This window comes from Scyliorhinus canicula, chromosome 7 (assembly GCF_902713615.1).
Source record: "Scyliorhinus canicula chromosome 7, sScyCan1.1, whole genome shotgun sequence".
Taxonomy (NCBI): Eukaryota; Metazoa; Chordata; class Chondrichthyes; order Carcharhiniformes; family Scyliorhinidae; genus Scyliorhinus; species Scyliorhinus canicula.
The window spans coordinates 55,769,761-55,797,355 of NC_052152.1; the positions used below are offsets into that span (position 1 = coordinate 55,769,761).

A 27,595-nucleotide genomic window follows, 5' to 3' on the forward strand; every position below is an offset into this window, starting at 1 on the left:
TTTATCTCCTCCACCAACTTTGATAAGTTCCACTTATGTAATCTCACCCACTCCATGGTCACCTGAATCCCATATACCTAAACGTATCCCTGGCTACCTAAATTGTAGCCCCCCCCCCCCCCCCCCCCCCCACAAATTAGCTCCCCAACCTGACTCATTCACCGGGAACTCCTCACTTTTCCCCATGTTCAACTTATAACCCGAAATCCCCAAACCATTCTTATAGGCTTATCACAGATCATAGATTTTAAAGTGCAGAAGGAGGCCATTTGGCCCATCGAGCCTGCACTGGCCCTTGGAAACAGCACACTACTCAAACCCATGCCTCACCCTATCCCAGTAACCTCACTTAACGTTTTTGGACACTAACGGCAATTTAGCATGGCCAGTTCACCTAACCTGCACATCTTTGGACTGTGGGAGGAAACCGGAACACCCGGAGGAAACCCAAGCATAGACGGGGAGGATAGCAGACTCTGCACAGACAGTGACCCAGGTCAGGAATTGAACCTGGGACCCTGGAGCTGTGAAGCAACTGTGCCAACCAATGTGCTACCGTGCTGACCAATCACAATCCTCCCAATACTGTCCAGCAGGTCCGATAGATATATAATAGCAGTTGGTCCGTGTACAGCAACACCCGTTGCTCCCTACTCCCACTCTTAATCCCCTACCACCCTGCTGACCCCTTTTTATCCGGAGACCCATTTTTACCTACTGGCCAACCTTCGGGACCCAACCCGGCCATCTTTCATGACCCATGCCGGCCGACCTTCGCAACCCATGTCGGTCGGCCTTCGCGGCCCACGCCGGCCGACCATTGTGTCCCACGCCAGCCGACTTTCGCGGCCTATGCCGGCTGACCTGCACGACCCACCATTTTCTCTTACCTTGTTTGCTGCTGACAAAAATGGAAGAAATGGTTTGGGGTCCCTTTGGCCCTCGTACACGCTCCTCCAATGGAACCTGTTGGATGAAGGTGAAGCCTTCCGGTGTCGAAAAGTATGGAATCTCCATCTGTCCAAAGTTCTGCATTTTTTTCCTGTAAACTTTTATCAAATAAACCCTCCACCGAACTTGTAAAAAAAAAATGAATAAAATAAATGAAAAAAATAAAAATAAAATGAATAAAATAAGGGCAGCTCAGTAGCATAGTGGTTAGCACAATTGCTTCACAGCGCCAGGGTCCCAGGTTCGATTCCCAGCTTGGGTCACTGTCTGTGCGGAGTCTGCACGTTCTCCCTGTGTGTGCGTGGGTTTCCTCCGGGTGCTCTGGTTTCCTCCTACAGTCTAAAAGTTAGGTGGATTGGCCATGCTAAATTGCCGTTTGTGTCCAAAATTGCCCTTCGTGTTGGGTGGGGTTACTGGGTTATGGGGATAGGGTGGAGATGTGGGCCTGGGTAGGGTGCTCTTTCCAAGAGCCGGTGCAGACTCGATGGGCCGAATGGCCTCCTTCTGCACTGTAAATTCTATGATTCTATGAAATTAATAAAATTAATAAAACTCCCCCGAAGTTGTAAAACAAAAAGCTGCGACCGTTTAAAAAAAGCGGCCGGACTGCGCATGTGCGCCCAATCACTGGCGTGCAGGAGCAAAACTATGCGCACGCGCGTCAATTATCAGGCACTTTTTTTACATGTTTGCGGCCATTTTGAAGGCCGCTTGCAGTCGGCGTTATTAACAGCCAGCCGCTGCAGCTGCCGCGCGCAGATTTGCGCAATCGGGAGCGCCGCAACAGACGGCTCCGCAACCCTCCCAACACCCGCCCATGATCCATCCGCGGGTCGTGCCCCTGAGTTTGGCAATGCCTGCCCTAAGGGCCATCGCCAAGGACTCTATCACTAGTGCAAACAGCAGCGGCGACAGCAGAGGAGGGTGAGGGTGGTGCAGTATGAATATGGACAGAAGGCGTTATCCCCTGCCTCGTTCCTCTCTGCACCCGAAACTCCATGAGCTTATCGCATTGGTCTGTACACTCGCCACCAGAGCCACGTACAGCAGAAGCACCCATGTCACAAACTTTGGCTCAATTTCAAACCTTCCCAGGACTTCAAACAAGTACCGCCACTCTACCCGGTCAAATGCCTTCTCCGCGTCCACAGACACCACCACCTCCACTACCCGGCCTCTCAATGGGGTCATGATCACATTCAGTAATTGCCTTATATTACTCGAGTGTTGCCTACTCTTCACGAAGCCCGTTTGATCCTCTGCAACCACCCCTAGAATGCATCCTTTCATCCACCCCGCCACTAACTTAGCCAGCACTTTCACGTCCGTATCTAACACCGATATGGGCCTGTACGATCCACATTCTAACAGGTCCTTCCCTTTCTTTGGTATAAGTGTAATTGTTGCCTGTGTCATTGTCTCCGGCAGCTCCCCCTTCACCAGCGCCTCGGTAGATGCCCCCAGTAGGTGTGGTGCCAGTTCCGTCACAAACCCCTTGTAAAATTCCGCCGGGCAACGATCCAGCCCCGAGGCCTATCCCGACTTCATCCCTCTTATGCTTTCCATTACTTCCCAACCCTCGAGGCTCCTCTAGCGCCTGCCTCCTCTCCTCATCCAGTCATGGAAATTCCAACCCAAGTACCGCCCCATATCTCCATCCTCCACCCCCGGATCCACCCTGTACAATTCCTCATAATATTCCCTGAACACCTCATTTATCTTCCCCGGTTCCAACATTACCTCCCCCTTCCCTGTCCGTACTCTCCGGATTTTGCTGGACGCGGCCTGTCTCCACAGCTGATGGGCTAGCATGCGGATCGCCTTCACGCCAGATTCATACTGCACCACCCTTACCTTCCATAGCTGCCCAACCACCCTTCCCACCATCAACCTGTCAAACTGTCCCTGTAACTTCTTTCTCCTCGCCAATCCCTTCACAGTCGGGGCCCTCGAATATTCCTTGTCCACCTCGACTATCTCGTCCAATAATCATTTGTATTCCTCTCTCCTTTTCCTATCTCCGTGCACCTTGAACGAGATAATCCCCCCTGAACCATCGCCTTCAATGCCTCCCAGAATGTGGTACAGTAAGAAGTCTTACAACACCAGGTTAAAGTCCAACAGGTTTGTTTCAAACACGAGCTTTCGGAGCACGGCTCCTTCTTCAGGTGAATGGACTCTTACAACACCAGGTTAAAGTCCAACAGGTTTGTTTCAAACACGAGCTTTCGGAGCACGGCTCCTTCTTCAGGTGAATGCCACATCATGGCTCCCAGAATGTGGCCACCAATACCTCCCCATTTTGGTTCAACTCCACGTAGTCCTTAATCATCAACCTCACCTTATCGCAAAACCTCACGTCCGCTAACAGCCCTGAGTCCAACTTCCATCCCGGCCTCTGCTCCCTGCCCGAACTAAGTCAAACCTCCAGCCAATGTGGCGCATGGTCCGGGATTACTATCCCCGCGTACTCTGCCCCCACCACCCCCACCAACACCTCATGGCTCACCACAAAGAAATCGATTCTGGAGTATACCTTATACACGCGCGAGAAGGAGTGCTCCCTCCCCCCTGGATCCTTAAACCTCCATGGGTCCCCATACCCATTCTTTCCATAAATGCTCCCAGCTCCTTCACCATCCGCAGCCTCCCCATTGTCCTGGGGATTGACCTGTCCACCCTCGGTTCCAGCACACAATAAAGTCTCCTCCCATAATCAACTGATCTGTGGCCAAGTCTGGAATCTCTCCCAGCAACCCTCTCACAAACACCACATTGTCCCAATTCGGCTTATATACATTCATTTTTTAAAAAACTTAGAGTACCCAATTATTTTTTTCAATTAAGGGGCAATTTAGCGTGGCCAATCCACCTATCCTGCACATCTTTGGGTTGTGGGGGTGAAACCCACGCAGACACGGGGAGAATGTGCAAACTCCTCATGGACAGTGACCCAGAGCCGGGATTCGAACCCAGGTCCTCAGCGCCGTAGGCAGCAATGCTAACCACTATGCCACCGTGCTGCCCTTGCTTATATACATTCATGAGCACCACCGGCATCCACTGCAACACCACGCTGACCATCACGTATCTCCCACCCGGGTCCTTCACTTCCTTCACACTCACAAACCCCGGGCGAGATTCTCCCATCGGGAGACTAAGTGCCGACGCCGGAGTGAAAACCGGAGTGTTTCACTCCGGCGTCGGAGGCCACTCCTCGCCCCCTATTCTCCCACCCCCGGGGGGCTAGGAACGGCGCCGCGTCATTTACGCGCGCAGGCCTTATGCGGCGCCACGTAAATTACATCACCCGCGCATGCGCAGGTTGGCCCGCACCAACCCGCGCATGAGCGGTTGCCGCCCTCCCCGCGGGCGCCCCGCAAGAAACGTCGGAGTGATCTTGCGGGGTGGCGGAGGAAAGGAGTGCGTCCTTCAGAGAGGCCAGCGCGCCAATCGGTGGGCACCGATCGTGGGCCAGACCCCTTTTGAGCGCCCCTCCGGTGCTGGATCCCCCCCCCCCCCCCACAGGCCCCCCAGTGTTCCCGGCGCTGTTCAAGCCGGCAGCGACCAGGTGTGATCGGCGCCGGAGAGAACACGTCGTATTGGGCAGGCCGCTCAGCCCATCCGGGCCGGAGAATCGCTGCTCGCCCGTTACAAACAGCGAGCGGCGATTCTCCGAGCGGCCAGCCATAAATCTCGCCGCGTCGGTTTGGGGGGGGGGAGAATCACGTTCGGGTGCCGGGGTGGCATGGTGGGACTCCCCGGCACCCCCTGCGATTCTCCCACTGGGCGTGGGAGGGGGGAGAATTGCGCCCCCCCATCTTTTTACTCTGCAAAATGGCCACCCCTCACCACTTCGAGTCAAACCCCGAGTGAAATACCTGACCCACCCATCCCTTTCTCTGCCAAACCTGATCCCTCAACCGGAGATGCGTCTCCTGCAGAAAGACCACCCCCAGCATGGCAGCTCCTGCCCGAATGCTGCTCCTATCTATCCCTCACCCCACCCCCTCATCTTTGATCGGCTGCCTGTGGACCTTACCCACCTCCACCCAAACAAGGACACATCCAAAACCACAGGTCACCTCCTCCAAAAAATAACCACCACCGTCCGAGAAAAAAGAAAAGCCCCCCCCCCCCCCCATACTACCCATGTCCTCTGAACTTCACTGTCAACTTCTCTGTCTCTTATCAAAGTAATTGGGCTCTTCTGGGTTTCAAAATACTTGCGGCCTTTGAGTCACCCAGTTACACCGGGTACAGTACTCCTAACCTGATCTGCCATCGATAGAGGGCTGCCTTGGCCCTGTTGAACCCAGCACACATTTTTGTCAGGTCCGCTCTAATGTCCTGGTATATTCGGAACTTGTTACTCTCCCGTTCACAGTTCCATTTCTCCCTGGCCCACCGCAGGCTCTTTTCCTTCTCCACAAACCTGTGATGCCTTACAATCACCGTCCGCAGCGGCAGCCCCCGCTCTTGGCTTCTGCCTTAGAGACTTGTGCGTTCTATCCACCTCTGGTTGTTTCACTTTTCCCATTTGCAGCGCACCCCCGCCAGTGGGTTTCACAACGACCTGGGGCGGTTACAATGGGAAATCTGTGAAAGTTCTGAAGAGGAGGCAGCCACCCAGTGTTAAGCCAGAAGAATCTTAGAAGAGGTTGTTTCTAAACCTCCAATTGCACATCAAAGTGGAAGTGTGTGATAAGATGTGCGGTATACCTGCATTAAAGTGTCAACAATTCTATAAGAAATAGTTGAAACAATATATTTTTAAAAAATTATCTGAAGTATCATACATTTTATAGAACTTTGTTTTTAAAAAAATCCTCTGGAAAAACCATCAGACTAATATATGATTTAAATTCAACTAACCAACTTGAAACTGAATTATAGTTTGACATTTTATAAATCAATTGTAACTAAGATATCTAGTAATTTAAATGTATTTATTTCTCTTTCTTCTTTCTTCACCCCAGCATTTTTTCATTGTCTGTGCATCTTAAGTCCTTCTTAAAAAGTCATGATTTTATTTCGGAAAGTTTTTTTTGAATAAAATGTTCTACTTTCTCCTTGAAAATATCTTCACTCAAAATCACATCCCATGATTTCTAGTCGAAGTGCAATGTAATTGTACCAACTTCTTGGAATAATTCGGATGTATTTGGCAGAAATAGGTGGATTGATGTGGCTTTTTTTGTGTCGATGATAATCAGTGTTTCCTACGAATATCTGTGAATTAAAGATAATATCAATTAAAAATTAAGTTTTAGTACAGTATTCTGAGACTTGCGTCGGCAGGATTAACATTTCCACTACATAAGGCTTTATCTTCCCTTCCCATCCCAAACAATCTATTGATATTTTTGGAGCAATATTCAACTAGGTGCTTTTTCTTTTCCTTGTATAAGGTGCAGTCTTTCAGATCAGTTGAGTAGTTGATTTAAGGTGCTCTTAATTGTTCATAGCCATGGGCTCAGCCAGTGCCACCATTCTGGTGATCATTGTCTTTCTCATTCCTGGAGGAAGGTGTGGCACTGCTGTTCAGTTTCTTATTCAGAGCTGGTTGAGCCCAGAGCAAAAATGGAAATCATATTGAAAGCAAAATACTGCAGATGCCGGAAATCTGAAATATAAACAGAAAATGCTAGAAAACTTCAGCTGCCCTGGTTGCACCTGGAGAGAAAAATTGAGTCTATGGGATGGATCTTCCAGCCCTTCCCGCTGGTGGGATCTTGCGGACCCGTTATGGGGACCCCTCCCCGCAGCTGGCTTACCGGTGACGGAGGGTGTGAGCCACGCAAAATGCCATAAACATCGGTGGGTCTGGAAGATCCTGCCAGTGGCCAATGGCAAGCCACGTCTGCTGCTGGATAACACACGGAGGGGGTCCGGAAAATCCTACCCCATGTCGGAGTCCAATATGACTTCTTCTTCGGAACTGGAACTGGACTCACTGTGTTCTTATCAAAATAGTCTTCAGTAAAAATGCAACATAGATCCATGCTACCAAAATGGACACAAAATGTTTCGCTGTCCACAGATACGGCTGGAGCTGCTGAGGTTTTCCAGCACTATCTGCTTTTATGGTGAAAAATCATATTGATCCTTTCGAATTCTCCAACGACTGTAAATGGGTCTCAGAACTACCATCAACCTGAGCTGTCAACAGTTAGTAGTGGTGGAATGATCCAATTCAGGATTCCTACTAATAATTTAACAATAAATGAGTAATCTATTTATTGGATAAAATATTGAAAATGAGTAATATTGTTTATTTATCGTAAATTAATGTAATTTAAATACAATATTTTTTTACTAGGAATATGTTTTTTCAAGTTAAATTATGCTGACTTCTATGGAAGAATGAAAATGTTACGGCCTGCATATCTTTGGGTTGTGGGGGTGAAACTCACGCAGACACGGGGAGTATGTGCAAACTCCACATTGACAGTGTCCCGTGGCCAGGATCGAACCCGGATCCTCAGCACCGTGAGGCCATTCACTAACCACACTCACCACTGCGCCACCTTGCTGCCCTGAACCAGGCTTTTTAACAACTAATTTATATGTAAATGAAATAAATATTTTACTCGTTTTTTGAAGATACATCAACAAACAGTAATTGGTAACATGGATCTGTGTTGCATTTTTACTGAAGACTATTTTGATGAGAACACATTGACACATTTGCATTAGGTTCACTGTACCCCTACTTTCAAATTTAAAACAAATGAAAGCAGGTTAAGAGAGTGCTTTTTATTTAATCTGATGAGATAGCAATCCTGAGAAAGAGAATTATCTGATAATGAAGGTAATTTATTCCATCATTACCCCATTGCTTAGTTGTGTTTTTATTGCTCTTTCCCTTGACAACAACTCAGCAAAGAATAGTCCTCCTTTTTTATTGTCCAACGTGATTGGAAAAGCCAGCATTTATTGACCATCCTTAATTGCTATTGAAAAGGTGGTGGTAAACATCCTTCTTGAACACCCAACAGTGTTGAACGTCCTAATACATCTTCATATATTTCACAGCCACAGACTGGCAGCTCTCCAGCACCTTGTTCAAACAGCCTATTTAATCACAAGTAATAACAGTTATCATGAATAACTTCGGCTGGTATGGGAACCCGTGACATTGGCGTCACTCCACATCACGAACCAGCTGTCCAGCCAACTGAGCTAACTGACCCCCCCCCCCCCCCACGATATCTGTGATACACCCCACATTTAAAATAATTTTTCACTTTGTATGGATAGATGTTACTAATACTGCACCATCACTGATAAAACAGGCATTCAATCCTTATATTTTCCTTACAACCTTCAGGAAATTATGCTCCTACCTTTTCATCCACACCTAGCTGATCGGTATACGGTTGCCATATATTTCCATCAAAGCTATAATGCACAGCATAGCTTTGCACAAACATTGTGGTGGTCAAGGACCTGGCCCCCTGTGTAATAATGCCAGTTATCTTCTTTTTCTTCAGAAAGTTAATCTGAAGCCACTGATCCGTGTTTTGTCTCTGGTTTAATAATAAGAGTTTTTGTTAGGAATGGTTTAATGATATCGCAGGTACGAGAATTTAAGTCGTTGCTTTATGCTTTGTACTAAAATTTCTTAGCGTTATCAATATCACAGCCTGGAGTTCGAATCTCTCATGTATTAATTTTTCTACTATGCTACTCCGATGAAGTTGTGCCATCCATGTGATGACAGTGTTTAAACTGACTAACAATGCTTTTGTCAGTGTTTTGTGCACCAATAGAGTAAAGACTATTGTGTCACAGGTCACAAGGATAGCTCGGAAGGATATCTTGTGCGAAAGATTTATACTGTGGTGAACATCACAAATGCATTGCACTGCAAAATTTGACTCCTGTGCCCACTTTGGATTCATTTTAAAAACATGTAATGATACACCAATTTCCACCCGATGGGGCGATATCTGTAGAGGAGGGAGAAGGCGTTGGTGATCACATTCTCTGCTCGGAGCCAGAGGGTTAGTCACTGTTGGAACTTGGTAGATCCGTAATACTTAACATCTTCAACTCGTTATATGCAATAAGACAGATGATCTACAATATTGATGATTCATAAGATATGTGTGGTTTCTCAGCATTCAATATTAAATGTTAAGACTTATTGATGAATATCATCCGATTCTAAAGCTGATGCCTAAGGATCATCAAATTATTTGGCACAGTTGGAATTACTCTTGCCTTTGAGTCAGAGGGTTAAGGGTTCAAGTCCCACTCCAGAGACCGAATTCTCCCAAGCCCCCACCGGTGTGTTCAATGGTAGGCATGGTGGGTGAATATGGCAGGCGGCCCAGAAATCGGTTCATGCCAATGTAAATTTGCAGTGGGATCTTCTGCTGGGGCCCGCCATGGTGGGTCAGAAAACACTCCAGAGGCCAGGGTAAACCCCATTTGCAACCCTCCACACCTGATTCTCCACAATGCTGGCAGGGAAACGACCTAGAGTGAAATAAATTCGGAACAACGTGGTGTGCAGATCTCGGGACTCATCTGAACCAGAGTTCAGGAAGGAGGCCATCCGCAATCAATAGTGAGTCAGTGACTTTGGGCATTTTTTCCAATATGGCACCCAGCCTCAATGGCGGACTATGCACCTTCTGGGCCTGCCCTGCCACTGAATATGGCATAAAACACTCGTGTACATAATTAATGAGGTCGGGGCTGGAAGATTTGGGGTGTGTTACCGCCAGCTGCCTCAGCGAGAAACACCCCCCCCCCCCCCCCCCCCCCCCACACACACACACACACACACACACACACAATGGGACTTGGGTCTCAAAACGGGAGAATTCCGCCCCAGGACTTGAGCAGAAAAATCAATATGAGTATTGCTGAAACAATTAACACTCCAGTGTATCACTGAGGCAGTGTTCCACTGTTACAGATAAGACACTAAATTCAGGCCCTGTCAGACCTTTCAGGTGGGTAATAAAGATCCCATGGCACCATTTTGAAGACGAACAAAGGACAAAGGAGTTTATCCCTGGCATCTTAGCTAATATTTATCCCTGGCATCCTTTATCCCTGGAATCTTAGCTAATATTTATTCCTCAATCAACATCACAAAAAATGTTATTACTGTTGTTTGGAGCTTGCTTTGTACAAATTGACTACCACATTTGCTACATTACATCAGCAAATCAACTTCTTTGGCCATAAAGCACTTTGCGATGTCTCGTGGCCATGACAGACACAATATAAATGTAAGATGTTTGTTAACCTGTTACTTCAATGGGATTACATTAATATAACTTAATAATTTAGTCATCAGGCAATTGAAGTTTTTTCCTGCATACGTTTGATTTCCATGCATTAATTCTGCCTTCTCGATCCAGACGAGCAAATGATGGTTTCCAAGAACCCCACCACGAGCTCACGAAGGATGAAGCAGTTATCTGATCATCCGTAATGGTTCCATTTTCCATTCCCAGCGGTTGTGAACAGACTGAAAAACAGCAAAGAATTGGTTGTGTTTGTGTAAATAAACAAAACTAAAACCCTGCAGTCTTTTCTTTCACTAGTTTTAGCAAAAATATCCATTGCACTACTTTATACTTGGGGCTGCCTTTCCCGGCCGGTGAGCAATGCCTTTGACTTCTTCTTTAAAATAAATTTAGAGTACCCAATTATTAAGGGGCAATTTAGCGTGGCCAATCCACCTAACCTGCACATCTTTGCATTGTGGGGGTGAGACCCACACAGACACGGGGAGAATGTGCAAACTCCACACGGGCAGTGACCCGGGGCCGGGATCGAACCTGGGACCTCGGCACCATGAGGCAGCAGTGCTCACCATTGTGCCACCCCAATGCCATTGACGTCAGTAGGACTTGAGGATTCTGCTGGTGGTCAATGGTGAGCCAGCTCCATCGCCGGAAAACAGGTGGGTCCCAAAATCCCCTGCCTTTGTGAAGAGATTAAACTATTGTCCTATGTTCTCCCCTACCCTGGCCTGGCATGGGTTATTTATAGCTGAAAGGTAACAGTCACACTGATTTGTTAGTGGTAAATCATATTTGCCGAATTTGGTTTTCTTTTAAAGATTCTTTGATGAAGTTACAGAGATGTTGCTTAAGTAACACATATTAATGACAGCATTGATGTAAAATTGGATAAGAATCTTTTTATTATTGTCACAAGTAAGCTTACATTAACACTGCAATGAAGTTACTGTGAAAAGCCCCTAGTCACCACATTCCGGTGCCTGTTTGGGTACACGGAGGGAGATTTCAGAATGTCCAATTCACCTAACAGCACATGTTTCAGGACTTGTGGGAGGAAACCGGAGCACCCGGAGGAAACCCATGCAGACACAGGGAAAACGTGCAGATTCCGCACAGACAGCGACCCAAGCCGGGAATTGAACCTGGGACCCTGGCTGGCACTGTGATATTAAACAGGAAACAGAGTGTGGTGGTGGATAGTTGTTTTCAGACTAGAGAAAAGTACATTGTGGTAATATCCAGTGGTCAATATTACCACAATGTCTCACTCTCTATATTTTCATAACTTGGGCAAACTGGACATAATTTCAAAGTTTGCGGATGACAGGAAACTCGCAAGTCGAGTAAACAGTGAGAGAGATAGAGGTTTCCCGTGAGCTCCTCGATGACTGCTTTGGCGAGCTCCTGACCGCCAACGAACGTCACTTAGTCATTTTTTGTGGGCCTATTGAATCCCTCTCTGGGTGAGCCCACAAGATCAGGCCGCCATTTTGGAAGGGTGCCCCCCCTCCCCCACACCTGGAGCGGGATTCTCCCCCACCCAGCGGAGCGGGCGGTCTGTCTCTCTGTCTGTCTCTCTCTCTGTCTGTCTTTCTCTGTCTCTCTCTCTCTATCTCTCTGTCCGTCTTCTCTCTCTGTCTGTCTCTCTCTCTCTCTCTTTCTCTCTCTCTCTGTCTCTCTCTGTCTTTGTGTCTCTCTCTGTCTTTGTGTGTGTCTCTGTCTCTCTCTTTCTCCCTGTCGGTGTCCCTCTGTCTCTTTAACTCAAATATTAGCCACAATAATCTACAATTGTGATTATAATATCATTAAATAAATATTAGTCACACATTAATCTACAGTATTGATTAAAATATGGCGTGAACCAATCCGGCATCGGGCCGTCCGGAGGGTGCAGAATCCTCCACAGCTTCAGGGGCAAGGCCGGCGCCGATGGGGTTGGTGCCGCGCCTACCGGCAGCGAAGAGCCGGCGTGAGTTGGCACATGTGCGGGAGCGCTAGCATGTGCTGGCGTCATCCCAGCGCATGCGCAGGGCGGTTCGTCTCCGCACCGGCCATGGTGGAGGCCCACAGCAGCCGGTGCATTGAGAAAGAGTGCTCCCATGGCACAGGCCCACCCACGGATTGGTGGGCCCCAATCGCGGGTCAGGCAACCGTGGGGGCACCCCCTGGGGCCAGATCCTCCCACGCCCCCCTCAAGGACCCCGGAGGCCGCCAACAGAGCCAGCTCCCGCCGGTAAGTACCAGGTCTAATTTACGCCGGCGGGACTGGCCTAAAACAGGCGGCCGCTCGGCCCATCGCAGGCCGAAGAATTGCCGGGGGGTGGGGGGACGCTGCCAGCAGCCGCCGACAGGCACGGCACGATTCCCGCCTAAGCCTCGGCGCTGGAGAATTCGGCAGCCGGCAGGGGCGGGATTCATGCTGCCCCCTGGCGATTTTCCGGCCCGGCGGGGGCACACACCCCACCCAAGGACAAATTCACCCCCCCGCACACATGGGCATTACCCCCCTACCCCCCAGCGAGGACATGGGGTCAATGAGGGGGCCCACTTTTCAGGCTGTCACGCACTCCCTTTTGGCATCCCCCTTTCCGGAACCTTCACCTTGCACTTCTCCAACATTCCGGGGGTCCATTTCCCTCCTCACACAGGCGTCGCTTTCCTCAGGCCCAGACCCTTGGCAGTGCCACCCAGCATTTTCTGTTTTTATTTCCGACTTCCAGAATCCGCAGTATTTTGCTTTTAAAGAGAATAGGTGTTTAGCAAATTCCTGCGGCGGGATTCTCCCAAAACCGGCGCGATGGCCGGGAACTGGCGCCAAAATTGGCGTGGATCACTCCGGGTCGGGCCCCCTCAAACGTCGCAATGTCTCCGGGCCCGAATGGGCTAGCAGCGGCGTGACGCCATTCGCGACAGCGTCACCCGCTGTGGACGCTCCGCGTCACTTGACGTCACGGCCGCTCGGCGTCACAGCACAAAAGACGGACCCCCCCCCCCCCACCCCGCCGGAAGACCCGCAAAGATGGCCGGCCGCCGTGCAGCCCCAAGGTTCCAGGAGCACAACATCGAGGCGCTCCTGGACGCAGTACAGGAGAGGAGGGAGGCCCTGTACCCCGGACATGGCCGCAGGGTCGCCCCACGCCTCAGCCGGCGCCTGTGGAGGGAGGTGGCAGAGGCCGTCAGCACTGTGGCTGTGACACCGAGGACAGGCACCCAGTGCCACAAGAAGGGCAACGACCTCGTCAGGGCAGCCAGGGTGAGTCCCCCCCCCGATGTGCGGCACACCCCCAGGTGCAACCAACCCTAACGCAAACCCAACCCTAACGCTAACCCAAGCTTAACCCTAATGTGCTGCGCACCTCTACCAATATACGCGCAACCGCTGTCATGCAGTCATATACCTGTCTAACACTGTTGCCCGATACCCTGCCACCCACCTGCCCGACCCCCCACAGGAGAAGCGTGCACACAACAGGGAGCGTCAGCGGATTGGAGGGGGCCCAGCTGATGAGAGACCATCAGCACGTGAGACACCCATGGCCTTTCCCCCTCCCCCATATCCGCCCTCCCCATATCCCCTATACCCCCCTCCCCCATATCCCCCCTCCCACATAACCCTCTCCCCATATTCCCCCTCCCCCCATATCCCCCGTCGCAGCCGAGCCAGGACAGCCCTACCCAGGACACCCCTACCCAGGACACTCCTACCCAGGACAGCCCTACCCAGGATACTCCTACCCAGGACAGCCCTACCCAGGATACTCCTACCCAGGACAGCCCTACCCAGGACACCCCTACCCAGGACACCCCTACCCAGGACACCCCTACCCAGGACAGCCCTACCCAGGAGAGCCCTACCCAGGACAGCCCTACCCAGGACACACCTACCCAGGACAGCCCTACCCAGGACAGCCCTACCCAGGACACCCCTACCCAGGACAGCCCTACCCAGGACAGCCCTACCCAGGACACACCTACCCAGGACAGCCCTACCCAGGACACCCCTACCTAGGACAGCCCTACCCAGGACAGCCCTACCCAGGACATCCCTACCCAGGACAGCCCTACCCAGGACAGCCCTACCCAGGACAGCCCTACCCAGGACAGCCCTACCCAGGACATCCCTACCCAGGACAGCCCTACCCAGGACAGCCCTACCCAGGACACCCCTACCCAGGACACTCCTACCCAGGACACCCCTACCCAGGACACCCCTACCCAGGACAGCCCTACCCAGGACAGCCCTACCCAGGACATCCCTACCCAGGACACTCCTACCCAGGACACCCCTACCCAGGACAGCCCTACCCAGGACAGCCCTACCCAGGACAGCCCTACCCAGGACACCCCTACCCAGGACACTACTACCCAGGACAGCCCTACCCAGGACACTGCTACCCAGGACAGCCCTACCCAGGATAGCCCTACCCAGGATAGCCCTACACAGGACACTCCTACCCAGGACAGCCCTACCCAGGACACTGACACACATGACACTGGAAGACAGAACAGTGACACACAGCGGACGGATGGAGACGAGGCGCCACCCCAGGGGACCATGGACTCGGAGTCGGACGATGCGCACGACACAACGCCACTGCTTTCTCCAAAACCCTCCACCATCGCAGAGACACTTACGTCGGTTGGGCACTTTAGTGATGAGGCGTCTGGTACACTCACTGGTACACACCCGCGTCCAGGATCTGGGAGTGGTGCCGGTCATGCGTGCCACCCAGGCCGAAACCGCACGGGTGGTCCACGGTGGAGGCAATGGGTGCGACGGTGTCAGACATGGGGAGCAGGATGTGAGGCGTGGGGCGTTCCGTGAGGGCGGCGTGTGTGGCCCAGTCTCAGCAGGCCATGGCCCAGTCTCAGCAGGCCATGGCCCAGTCTCTGCAGGCCATGGCCCAGTCTCTGCAGGCCATGGCCCAGTCTCAGCAGGCCATAGCTGAGGGCATCGGCGCCATTGCCCATGTGCTAGCCGGCGTCGCACGGTCACAGACAGGGATGACCAACTCCCTGAGCTCCATGGCTGCAAACCTGCAGACCCTTGTCAATACCAGCACGGGCCTCCAGGACCAGCAGCGTCTGGGGGGGCGTCGGATGGCTGGTCTGTTCGCACCCCCGACCCAAATAGAGGCCCAGGGGCCATCGGGCACTCCGAGGGAGGAGGAGGTGCTGGGGCCCGTCCTGGGTCCCCCTGTAGGGGAGGTCCCGGAACACCGCAGCACCGCCGACTCCCCCCCTTCCGTCCCAGGTGCATCTGGTGGGCAACGGGCAGGACAGGCTGGCAGCTCGCCATCCCAGTCGCCCGAGCCGCAGCCTGGCCCATCTAGGCCGGGCTGCCCCAGGAAACGGCCGCCAATGGGATCCCGAGTCACAGAGCAGGAATTACAGGAGTCCACCTCCAGTTCTGCTGTACCGTCTGGGGAACCACCTCGGCGTAGTCAAAGGGCCTGTAAGGCCAAACAATTAGACACTGAGTAAGTTGGCACGGGTGCAGGGCACAGACGTGTTTTAGGGGCTAGGGCACATGTATGGACAGTTTGTAATTAAAATCACTTTCACACCTACAGAAGCTGCCTTTGTGCTCTGTCCGAAGCGTGCGGGGGTGTCATGTACGTTGAGCGCCAGTGTGTGTGTGTGTGAGGGGTGGTCTTACGGTCGCCCCAGGTGAGTGTGACCCCCCTCCACCTGGGCCGCCCTCTCCATCCCCCCGGGCAGAGGATGGGACCGTGCGCTGCAGTGTCATGGCCGCATGCAGGGATGGTCCAGGTGGATGGTGGTACTGTGGCCATGGGTCAGACATTGTCCAACGATATGGAGCCAGGAGCTCATCGCAGAGCGGGTCGCCATCATCCTCCATGGCCTGCAATAGACACGCTTCCACCGGCGACCGTGTGAGCCCGGCCCATTGTGCCGCAGGTGGATATGCAGAGGGGTGGTGTGCATGCGGGTGGGGTGGGGGTGGTGGGTGGTGGGTGGTGGGGGGGTTAGGATGTTTGTGCTGGGTGGGTGGGGGTGGGTTAGGATGTTTGTGCTGGGTGGGTGGGGGGGGGTTAGGGTGTTGGTGCTGGGTGGGTGAGGGGGGGTGAGGGTGTTGGTGCTGGGTGGGTGAGGGGGGGTGAGGGTGTTGGTGCTGGGTGGGTGAGGGGGGTGAGGGTGTTGGTGCTGGGTGGGTGAGGGGGTGAGGGTGTTGGTGCTGGGTGGGTGAGGGGGGTGAGGGTGGTCAGATGTTGTCATGGTGTGCAATATGTGGCCATACTCGCCGATTCGCACGCCCCCTAGTCAGTGAACCGGGCGGCTATCAGCCTGTCCCGTGCCCGCTGGCCCAGCCCGTAATGGTGGGCAGCTACCCGCCCATGTCCAGCTCGTCTGTCCTGATCATCGCCCCCAACTCCCTCATCTGGGGAGGTTTGCGCCTCTTCCTGTTGCTCCCCCACTCCCCCCTCCTCTGTCTGCGGCACATCGCCCCTCTGCTGGGCTATGTTGTGCAGGACGCAGCACACCACAACGATGTGGCCGACCCTATCTGGCGGGTACTGGAGGGCCCCTCACAGAGAGGTCCAGGCACCTGAAATGCATCTTCAGCAGCCCAAAGCGCCTCTCTATCACACCCCTGGTCGCTGCATGGGCATCGTTGTAGCGATTCTCCGCGTCATTCTGGGGCCTCCGTATAGGCGTCATCAACCACGACGGCAACCGGTAACCCCTGTCGCCCAGCAACCAGCCCCTCAGCCGGGGGTGGCGCCCTCGAACATGCCGGGGATGTAAGACCGCGACAACACGTATGAGTCATGAACACTTCCCGGGTACCGGGTGCCGATGTGTAGGATAATCATGCGGTGGTCGCAGACTGCATCTGTTATCTGCAGGTGGCCGTACGGCGATGTGTATCCCATCGATCGCGCTCTGGACCATGGGAAACCCGGCCAAGGCAGAGAAGCCCGCTGCTCAGGCATCCTGGCTGGCCCGGTCCATAGGGAACAGGATGTAACGGTCTGCAATGGCATATAGGGCGTCTGTCACTGCCCGGATGCACCGGTGCACCGATGTCTGCGAGATGCCAGACATGTCCCCACTCGGTGCCTGGAATGACCCCGTGGCATAAAAGTTCAGGGCCACCATAACCTTCACGGACACGGGGAGGGTGTCCTCCCCCAGTGCCACGCGGTGCCAGGTGTGCCAGCAGGTGGCAGATGTGTGCCACGGTTTCCCGGTTCATCCGGAGTCACCTCCTGCATTCCCGGTCCGTGAGGTCCTGGTACGACGAATGGGGCCGGTACATACGGGGCTTCCTCAGGTGTCTCGTCGCCGTGGGGCCACGACGTCGTTCACCCTCTCCTTGTGCTCGTCCTCCTCTTGGTGCTCCCCCTCCTCCTCCTCGTCCTGTCGGGCGGGTGGCTCTCCAGCCTGGGCGCCTGCCGCTTGCCTCTCTGCGGCAGCCTGCGCCACCTCTCTGCCACGCTCCTCCTCCTCCAGGGCAACATGTAGAGGCTGCCATCGCTGGCTGATCAGAAAACATGACGGCCTGCCGGGGGGGGGGGGGGGGGGGGTGGAAATGACAACATGTCATCATTGCCCGTTCCCCCCCCTCCCCCCGGGCAGCCAGGTGCCATGGGCTGCATGGGCGCGACAGTGGGAGGATAGGGAGAGACTGAGCCATTGAAATTGGTAAAGAGGGATTAGAAAAAAGGACAGGTTGATTGGTAAAAGGCCTAGCAATAACATGATCCAAAGTGGTCCATGTACACAGATGACTAAAATTTAGTAGTAATCACCAAAAAGGGAATTAGAATGTTAGCCGTTGTAACTAGAGGGTTAAAGCATAAAAGGTAGGACTGTTTGGTACATTGGTACAAATCACTGGTTGGAACACACCTGGAGTAACTTCTATTGTTCTGGGCATCACGGGCGCAATTCTCCGCACTCACGACGGTGCGGAGAATAGCTGGGTTCGTAAAATTTTACGGCCACGCTAGTCTGACGCCCTCCCGCTATTCTCCCCCCCCCCCCCCCACGCCTGACTCCCGATACGAATCGCTGCCACCGTTTTTTTACGGCCAGCAGCGATTCTCAGCTGTCCGATGGGCCGAGTTCCCAGCCCTTTACGGCTGTTTTTACGAACGGCAAACACACCTGGTCTGGCCGTTCGTAAAAACGGCCGTAAAGTCCCGATTTTTAAAACCATGGCACCGATTGGCACGGCAGTACCACGGCCGTGCCAAGCGTGCCATGGGCCCGCGATCGGTGGGCACCGATCGCGGGCAGCGGGTCTGATACCCGCGCACTCTTTGTCCTTCCGCCGCCCCGCTGTATCACTTCGCGGGGCGGCTGAGGGGCATCCCGGCCCGCGCATGCGCGGGTTTCGCGCAAATGCGCGATGACTTATTCCGCGCATGCGCGGTTTGGAGTCTTCCAATCCGCGCATGCGCGGCTGACGTCATGTAACGCGTCAGCCGGCGCAAACTCTGGCAAGCGGGCTTAACGAAATTCGTTAAGCCCGCGATGCCGGAGTTTACGGCGGCGGCATGCTAGCCCCGACCGGGGACCAGAATCGGTTCCCGGTCGGGGAGGGGGAGGCTGGCGTCAAACCCGCCCGGATTTGACGCCAGCCTTACGATTTCTCCCTCTCTGGGGGAATCGCGCCCCACATTTTAGAAAGGATATATTGGCCTTGTATTTACCAAAATATTACCAGGGCTCCAAGGGTTAGATGATGAAGGCAGTATGTTCGGGTTAGGACTTGGAAAGGAATTGTTGGGTAAATAGAAAGAAACTTGGTGGGATCTAGGACAAGGAAATGAAGCCTTAAAATCAGAGTCAGCTCATTTTGGAGAGATGTTTGGAGACACTTCTTCCAGACACAAGATTGTAGGTATCTGGAACCATCAAAAAGCGGTGCATGTTAGTGCAATTACAAATTTCAATTCTCAGATCCAGATCCAATACAGATCTGTTGTGTTGCTCATTTTGGCTTTTGATTTGTTTCCTTTTATATTCCTCTTCAGAACGGAGTTGCTCATCTGCACTATTCCATAGGTATGAGCAGTTTTCTAGTGAAATGAAATGAAAATCACTTATTGTCACAAGTAGGCTTCAATGAAGTTACTGTGAAAAGCCCCGAGTCGCCACATTCCGGCGCCTGTTCGGGGAGGCTGATACGGGAATTGAACCGTGCTGCTGACCTGCCTTGGTCTGCTTTAAAAGCCAGCTATTTAGCCCTGTGCTAAACCAGTAGTGCTTTGTCTACGGGCTTATTTTTGATAAATGAGTCTGGATAGCGAGTGTCAGAATATTTAGTCACGGGAGAAATCACAATTATGTAATATATTCGGTTGACACAAAGATAGAGGTTGTAGTGAGAAACTCAGAATTGGCCATTTTGAAGAGCTCCCTGTGTTGTGTGCCTACCCCACACATGCATGATAGGGTTGGAGGAACCCTGGATATGGGCCTTGGACGATCATATCAATGACGTCGCAGAAGGAGGCCACGCAGGCCAGTGGTCAATGGCTGGGAGAGTTGGGACCATTTTTGGGACATCTTGTTGGCTGGGGTGAGAGTGTGTGTGGGGGGGGGGGGTTTGTAACGTGTATATGCGGCTGCAGCTTGTCAGCCTCCCGAGTGTCAATCACGGACCTGGCGAATCCCGCACCGTTTATCATTGGAATCAATCGTGTTCCACGTGGCGCCAGTGCCAGCCCCTCCACAATTACTGAATCAATCCAGGTTCAGCGCCAGTATTGCCGTCGTGAAAGTCCACAAATTCTGCGTCAGCGACAACACTCTCAGAAATGGAGAATCCTGCGCCAGATAATTCAACAGCGAGCTTTCAAATCTGTATGTGTTCATTTCCATTCTGGGCCACTTACTAATATAATCATTAGGGAGAGTAACACTTATTTTATTTTAATGTGTTGGTTTCAGGTTAGTTTTATACCTTTTTGCATTTCCCTGACACCAGCTTTTTCCCAGATGGAATATAGAGGGTGACTACTGAGAAAAATTAAAAATGTTAATTGCAATTATACTCACAGTCTATTTCACAGCCATATAACTCCATGCGAAGAGTAGGTCTGACTTTGAAGGATACTGGAAATAATTTTAGATACCTTGTGATAATGGGAGGGTTGAACCTGTTAAAAAGTATTCCTGTAGCATCAGAATTTCCTGCAAAAATCTTCAGATGGATAAACAGAAAAAATAAATTAAATGGATTTTCACCATGATCAAGAACACATATCAATCCCGTAAGCTTTTGATATGAAATGAAACAATTGAAGCCAAACGATTTTACACATTCCACTTTTAAAAAGCATTTTTACCATATTTCTGTTTATCTACCTCTATCCTTGTTGGCTTCATCCTTTGTACACATCCCTAATCTGATCTCAAGACCCTCCAAAACCACTGGCTAATTATCCATTCGAGATTCAGTATGTTGAGGTGATCAGGGAGCCTGAGCAATGAACCAGAGCCTCATCCCAAACATCATGGGATGTGAGCTTCGCTGGATAGGTCAGCATTTATTGGCCATCCCTAATTGGGCTTGAGAAGGTGGTGGTGAGCCTTATTCTTGAATGGCTGCAGTCCATGTGGTGTAGGTACATCCACAATGCTGTTAGGGAGGAATTTCCATGATTTTCTCCCGGCGACTGAAGAAGTGGGAATATATTTCCAAATCAGGATAGTGAGTGGCTTGGAGGGGAATTTCTAGGTGCTGGTGTTCCCAGGTATCTGCTGCTCTTGTCCTTGATGGTGGTGGTCATGGATTTGGAAGGTTGTTTAATGAGCTATAGGGAGGTCCTGCTGTGCATCTAGTCGATGGTACACACTCCTGCCGCTGCGTCAGTGGTGGAGGAAGTGAATATTTGTGGATAGGGTGCCAATCAAGCGGGCTGCTTTGTTCTGTATGGCGTTGAGCTTCTTGCAGATTGTTGGATCTGCACTTGTCCAGGTAAGGGCAGAGTATTCCATCACACTCCTGACTTGTGCCTTTAGATGGTTGACATGCTTTGGGAAGTCAGGAGGTGAGTTACTCGCCACAGGATAACTAGCATCTAACTTGCTCTTGCGGCCACTGTATTTATAAGGCTAGTCCAATTCAGCTTCTGGTCAATGGTAACCTCCAGGATGTTGCTAATGGGAAAATCAGTGATTAAAATGCCATTGAATATCAAGAGTTAGGTACTCTCTTGTTGAAGATAGTCATCGCCTGGGACATATGTAATATGAATGTAATTTTCCATATGTCAGCCCAAGCTTGGGTGTTATCCAAGTCTTGCTGCATTTGGACATTGTTCTTGGAATCTCCCACTTTTCTTTCCTCCTTCAAGAAAAACAGCTCAATTTTGCTGGATGTCTGCCAAGACTCAACCTACGTACAATATCTGGGCCGGGATTTTCCCTTACCCGGCGGGGTGGAGTGGCGTGAACCACTCCGGTGTCGGGCCTCCCCAAAGGTGCGGTTTAGGGGCCAAGTCCTCACATTGAGGGGCTAGGCCCGCGCCGGAGTGGCTCCCGCTCCGCCGGCCGGCGCAAACAGCCTTTGGCGCCCCGCCAGCAGGGGCCGAAAGGCCGGCGGAAGTCCGTGCATGCGCTGGTGCATCAGCGGCTGCTGACGTTATACCGACGCATGCGCAGGGGAGAGGGTCTCTTCCGCCCACGCCATGGTGAAGGCCATGGCGGGGCGGAAGAAAAAGTGCCCCCACGGCGCAGGCCCGCCCACCGATCGGTGGGCCCCGATCGCGGGTGAGGCCACCGTGGGGGCATCCCCCGGGGTCAGATCGCCCCGCGCTCCCCCAGGACCCCGTAGCCCGCCCACGCCGCCAATCCCGCCGGTACCAGAGGTGGTTTAAACCACGCCGGCGGGAAAGGCCTGTCAGCGGCGGGACTTCGACCCATCGCGGGCCGGATAATCGCCACGGGGGGCCCGCCGACCGGCGCGGTGCTATTCCCGTCCCCACCAAATCTCGGGGGGGGTGGGGTGCGGAGAATTCGGGACATGGTGAGGCGGGATTGATGCCGGCCCCGGACGATTCTCCGACCCCCCCGGAGGGTGAAGAATTCCACCCCTGGTGCCAGTTTGCCCCTGGTATTCACCAGCACAGTCCCTGCTTGATATAAGTTTATTTTAAAATAACACAATGGGGTAAATCGTCAGGTCCGATCCACCGCAGAAATAGTTGTGGGTGGGACAGAATGTTTGGTGGACCACTTGAAGGTCCTTTGACCTCTGGTGGGAATTTCCAGTCTTGGGGCAGACGTGACCGGAAAATCTCAGCCGATGACCCAGTTAATCTGATCTGTGGATGGTCATACCCTGGAGCATGTGCTGGGGGACCGCTCAAACGTCCCGATAAACTAACTGAGGGATATGTTTGAGAAGATCGACAATTCCCCTCCACCTGAAACCCTCAGAAACTCTGAGATAGAGTAGGAGACTTTGGATGGTTCTGACTGACTTACAGAATAGTTACCCTGGAAAGGTTAGAAGGATTAAAACCAATTCAATTTCTGGGTAACTATGCTGCTGACCACCACTTCCCCATTGGACGCCGCAACTACTCATTCCCTAACCACCCAACTACAGTGCCTCCCCCATCAACCCAATTTACTCACTTCTGATTCCTGACTGGACCTCCTCACCTCGACCCTCGCCAACCCCTGGACTACCCCCCATCCTCCCCAAACCACTTACTTCCTCACCTGCCACCTTACTCTACCCATAATCTTGCCACCTTGCCCCCACAACCAAAAACCTGCCACCCTACCCCCTCACCACCTACCTTATACATTTACCTTCTCTCAGGAGACATTGAAACTTTCTATTGAACCAGAATACATTAGTTAATGCTGTAAAAAGAGGGAATGGCTTCACTTCCCTCCACAACCCTGGTTTATAATGGAGGACTCTGAGAACTGGTATACTCCACATTTTTGTCGAGGGCTGGTTCCATGGTTCCAGCTAGAAATGTGGAGCTCTGGTTCAAGTAAGAAAACAGGAGCAGAGTGGCAGTCTGACAGTGATTGCTTAAAGGTTTGGCCCCACAGATTCTAAGAATAACAACCAAACCAATGGGCTCAAATGGCACTTTTCATAGATCAAACCTGCTTTTCTACAATTTAACCTTACAGCATTAGCGATGATTCAGTGATAGTTCTATCACCTGAGACATAAGGGGCAGAATTCTCCCCTACCCGGCGGGGCGGGGGTCCCGGCGTAGTGGAGTGGCGCCAACCACTCCGGTGTCGGGCCTCCCCAAAGGTGCGGAACTCTCCGCACCTTCAGGGGCTAGGCCCGCGCCAGAGTGCCTCCCGCTCCGCCGACTGGCACCAACGGCCTTTGGCGCCACACTGCCCGCTGTCGGGGCTGGCCGAAAGGCCTTCGCCGGTCGGCGTGAGTCTGCGCATGCGCCGGTGCGTCAGCGGCCGCTGACGTCACCACTGGTGCATGCGCGGAGGAAGGGGTCTGTTCCGTCTCCGCCATGGTGAATGCCATGGCGGCGGCGAAAGAAAAAGAGTGCCCCCACGGCACTGGCCCGCCCACCAATCGGTGGGCCCCGATCGCGGGCTAGGCCACCGGGGGGGCACCCCCTGGGTTTCCGATCGGCCCGCACCCCCCCACCCCCCCCAGGACCCCAGGGGCCCGCTCGCGCCGCCAATCCCACCGGCACAGAGGTGGTTTAAACCACGTCGGCGGGAGGCCTGACAGCGGCAGGACTTAGGCCCATCACCGGTCCTGGGCGATTCCCCGACCCTGCGGGGGGTCGGAGAATTCCGCCCAAGGTGGTGAGTTCAAGTCTTACTCCAGAGACTGGAACACCAAATCTTGGCGGACACTGAATTCAGTACCAAGGGATTGCTGCACTGTGCGAGGTATGGTGTCTTGGATGAGGCAGTAAACGTAAGGCCTTGTTTACTCCCTCAGTAAATCCCCTGGCGATCCCCTGGCAAAGAGTTGTGGAATTCCCCTGGGATTCTTCTTGTGCTCTTCCAAAGGAGAGAATACCAGTAATAACTGAGGGTTGTGAAAAGTGCCAGCTCGAATGGGGTGGAGGATAAATGCGAGTGCCAGAAAGAAAAAAAAGGGAGCAATGAGAATGCTAGCTTGAATTGAGGGGCTAAAAGATGTTCAGTATCTATCTGTACACAGAAGGGGACAGTGTCAGCATTAACAAGAGAGAAGGGTTACAGTGCAAAAAAGTGCTGAAGGAACAGGAAACAAATGTCTCTCTTCTACTGTGGTAACTATGTAAACAATTCTGCAACAACTTTAAGAAGCCAGCAGAGAGTTTCAATAATAAAAAGGGAAAATAATGGATCTTTATAGTGCTTTTCATAAACTCCGGGCATCCCAAATAATTTCGCAGCCAAAGTACTACTTTTGATCTGTGACTACTGTGGTTATAGAGTGTGACCATCAATTTATCTCCAAGGTCCTCCAAACAAAAATGAGATAAAAGCAAAAGCTCTGAAGAGTCGTAGGGACTCAAAATATAAACTGTGTTTCTCTCCACAGATGTTGCCAGACCTGCTGACGCTTTCCAGTATTTTCTGTTTTTATAACAATGTGATAATTTTTGTTTTACAAAGAGATGATCTGTTACAATGATGCCAGTTGAAGGATAAATGTCTGGGACACTGAGGAGAAGTTTTTGCAGTTCTTCACAAAGTACCATGGGATCTTTTACATCCATATAAAAGGGCAGATCAGGTTTAACATTTATCCAAAAAATCTCCAGTACTGTAACTGGAGTGTCAGCCTATGAGACTTCCTAAATTTCCTGAAGTGGAGCTTGAACCCATAATCTTTGGTGCCCAAGGCAAGAGTTCATCTATTGAGTTACGGCCCAAACGACCAATAATGCCCGACAATTTCTCCAAGAAATTAGGAAAAATCTCTGCAATTGTAGTCACAATTGTCTGCTATAAGAGTGATGGCCTGCTGACTAAGGCTGCAGCTTAGTCAAGCCCTTGCTCTAATAACCATCGAAGGGATTCTCCGTTCCTGCAGCTAGGTACCGGCCCGAACGGAGAATCCGTGGGAGGTTTATGTGAAAACAATTGGCGCGAACCCCTCAGCGGTTCCGGTACCGGTGAGGGCTAGCACCGGCGGCGACTGAAACACCCACCTCCCGTGCCGAAAACGGACGGAGAATGGCTGGGTCCGGGACGCGCATGCGCACGGCTGACAACCTGCAGCGGTCCGCCGTACAATATGGCGCCAGCCGTGCGCGGACCCAAGTCACCATCCGCGACCCCATAGCCCACCCCCTGGCCACCTCCCCACCAGCCCTCACAGAAGGGGCAGCACGGTAGCATGGTGGTTAGCACAATTGCTTCACAGCTCCAGGGTCCCAGGTTCGATTCCCGGCTTGGTTCACTGTCTGTGCGTAGTCTGCACGTCCTCCCCGTGTGTGCGTGGGTTTCCTCCGGGTGCTCCGGTTTCCTCCCACAGTCCAAAGATGTGCAGGTTAGGTGGATTGGCCATGATAAATTGCCCTTAGTGTTCAAAATTGCTCTTCGTGTTGGGTGGGGTTACTGGGTTACAGGGATAGGTTGGAGATGCAGGCTTGGGTAGGGTGCTCTTTCAAAGAGCCGGTGCAGACTCAATGTGCCGAATGGCCTCCTTCTGCACTGTAAATTCTATGAGAATCCCCACCGGCTAACGGCATGGATCCCAGTCGAGCGTGGCAGCACTGGACGTAGTCCGCAGCCGCCATGCCGTGTTCACGACTTGTGTGACCACATGTGTCCATTGGGAACTCGGCATCGCGGGAGCATCGCGGGAGGGCCGGCCGATGAGGCGCCAACGGCATTGCGACTACGCACGGCGCGATGATGCCATTTTGGAGCGGGCGGAGAATCCCAAACTGGCATCAAACCGGCGGCAGCCGCGATTCCGGTGTCGGAATCGATTCTCCGCCCGACTGCCGATTACGATTTCGCCGTTGGACAACAGGAAATCCCGCCCCATATGTAACCATATGTCATAGGCTCACATTTAGGTTTGTTGTCAGCTTTTACAAGCTGATGTGTGAGGAAATATAGCCAATTGTCTCAATCCCACTGAGGCAGACCATTTAAGTAGTTTTCTGTTCTTTCTGATGAGAAGTTTAGCCGGATTTCCATTTTACAAAATCTTTAAACTGGTGATCCTTGCTACCACGATGAACAATGTGCCTGGATTTATTGTGCCAAATTTACTCATAACCTTGAGCATATTCCAGCCTGTTTTTTGCCCATGTCTACAGTCCAACCATGAGATTGCGCATAACTTACTCTATATTTGTTGAACCCTACCCATATTGTCATTGCTTTTAGGCAGATTGGCTTTGGGTAATTAACATTTTGCATGTTATGCTCATTCTGTCAGTCCTTTTTTTAAAAAAATAACCCTTTTCCCTCTTTCTGTAATTGTACACCGAAAGGTACTGACTCATCAGACTGGCAACCTCAAGCCACAGAGCCATATTCTATCATTGTAAATGTTGGCGAATGGCAGGGTCAGAAGGTGGTAAGCCAGACAAAGGCAAGAAAGTGTACAAATATTGGTAAATAAACAGTGCATTTTAAGTGCAAAATATTAGGTGGGATTCACCGACCAGCCCGCCTCCTGTTTCTCGGCGGCTGAGGTGGCCCGCCATTTATCAACTCTGCCGTTGTCAAAGGGATTTCACGGTGACTGCACCCCTTGTCACCGGGAAACCCATATGCCAGCATGGGGCCAGAATATCTCAACGGCGTGAACAGCCGGTAGATCACGCCCACTGATTCTATAGGAAACCATAATCAATCTGAGATGCTTGGCAGAAATACATTGATAGAGAAGTTCCACATTGCAGTTATTGATACAATCACTCAGGAGATTGTGAGAGTAGACATTGCTACATAGCTACTGTTGGTTTGACAAATCATTCAGGCACTCACTTGTTTGTTGCTTCTGCTGTTTCCATTGTAAAATGTCCAATTTTTCCCATCCCCACTGTATTCAATGTAAAAGGCCGTAATATAATTGTGCACAAAAAACACTTTGGCTCCTTGGGTGGCAATCTTAGTGAGCACCATTGGCCTTTCTAAATCAACCTGTAGGCAAAAAAAAACTAATTATCAATAAATTGCCGATCCCAATTGGGCCAGATTCTAATGTCTTTCACTCATTGGTGTTGGGCAGTCACAGGCAAATTATCAGGGACTTCAACAAATTCCTGATAAATGTCAAAAGAATCTGCATGCTCTGGAACCACAATGAGAAGTCTGTAAACAATCAGCCATTCGGTCACTTGGATTGGATGAACCACAAAACTATGTGCAAGTCAACAGCTTCAGTAATAACTAAGTGGAATTTTAAAATGATAATAAAATCTAAA

At 51.7% G+C, this 27,595-nt stretch overlaps 1 protein-coding gene across 1 annotated transcript in view; it reads right to left on the minus strand.

Moving 5' to 3' along the window:
* Positions 1–5,698: 5,698 nt before the first annotated feature.
* Positions 5,699–27,595, minus strand: part of f5 (coagulation factor V) — a 153,474-nt gene continuing 131,577 nt past the window's right edge. Inside the window, exons 21-25 of the mRNA XM_038802074.1 lie at positions 27,156–27,311; positions 20,259–20,403; positions 10,296–10,444; positions 8,301–8,483; positions 5,699–6,183 (exon numbers count right to left, since the gene is read on the minus strand). Coding sequence (XP_038658002.1) covers positions 6,037–6,183; positions 8,301–8,483; positions 10,296–10,444; positions 20,259–20,403; positions 27,156–27,311 — 780 coding nt within the window. The 3' untranslated portion in view covers positions 5,699–6,036. The remainder of the gene's footprint in view (positions 6,184–8,300; positions 8,484–10,295; positions 10,445–20,258; positions 20,404–27,155; positions 27,312–27,595) is intronic.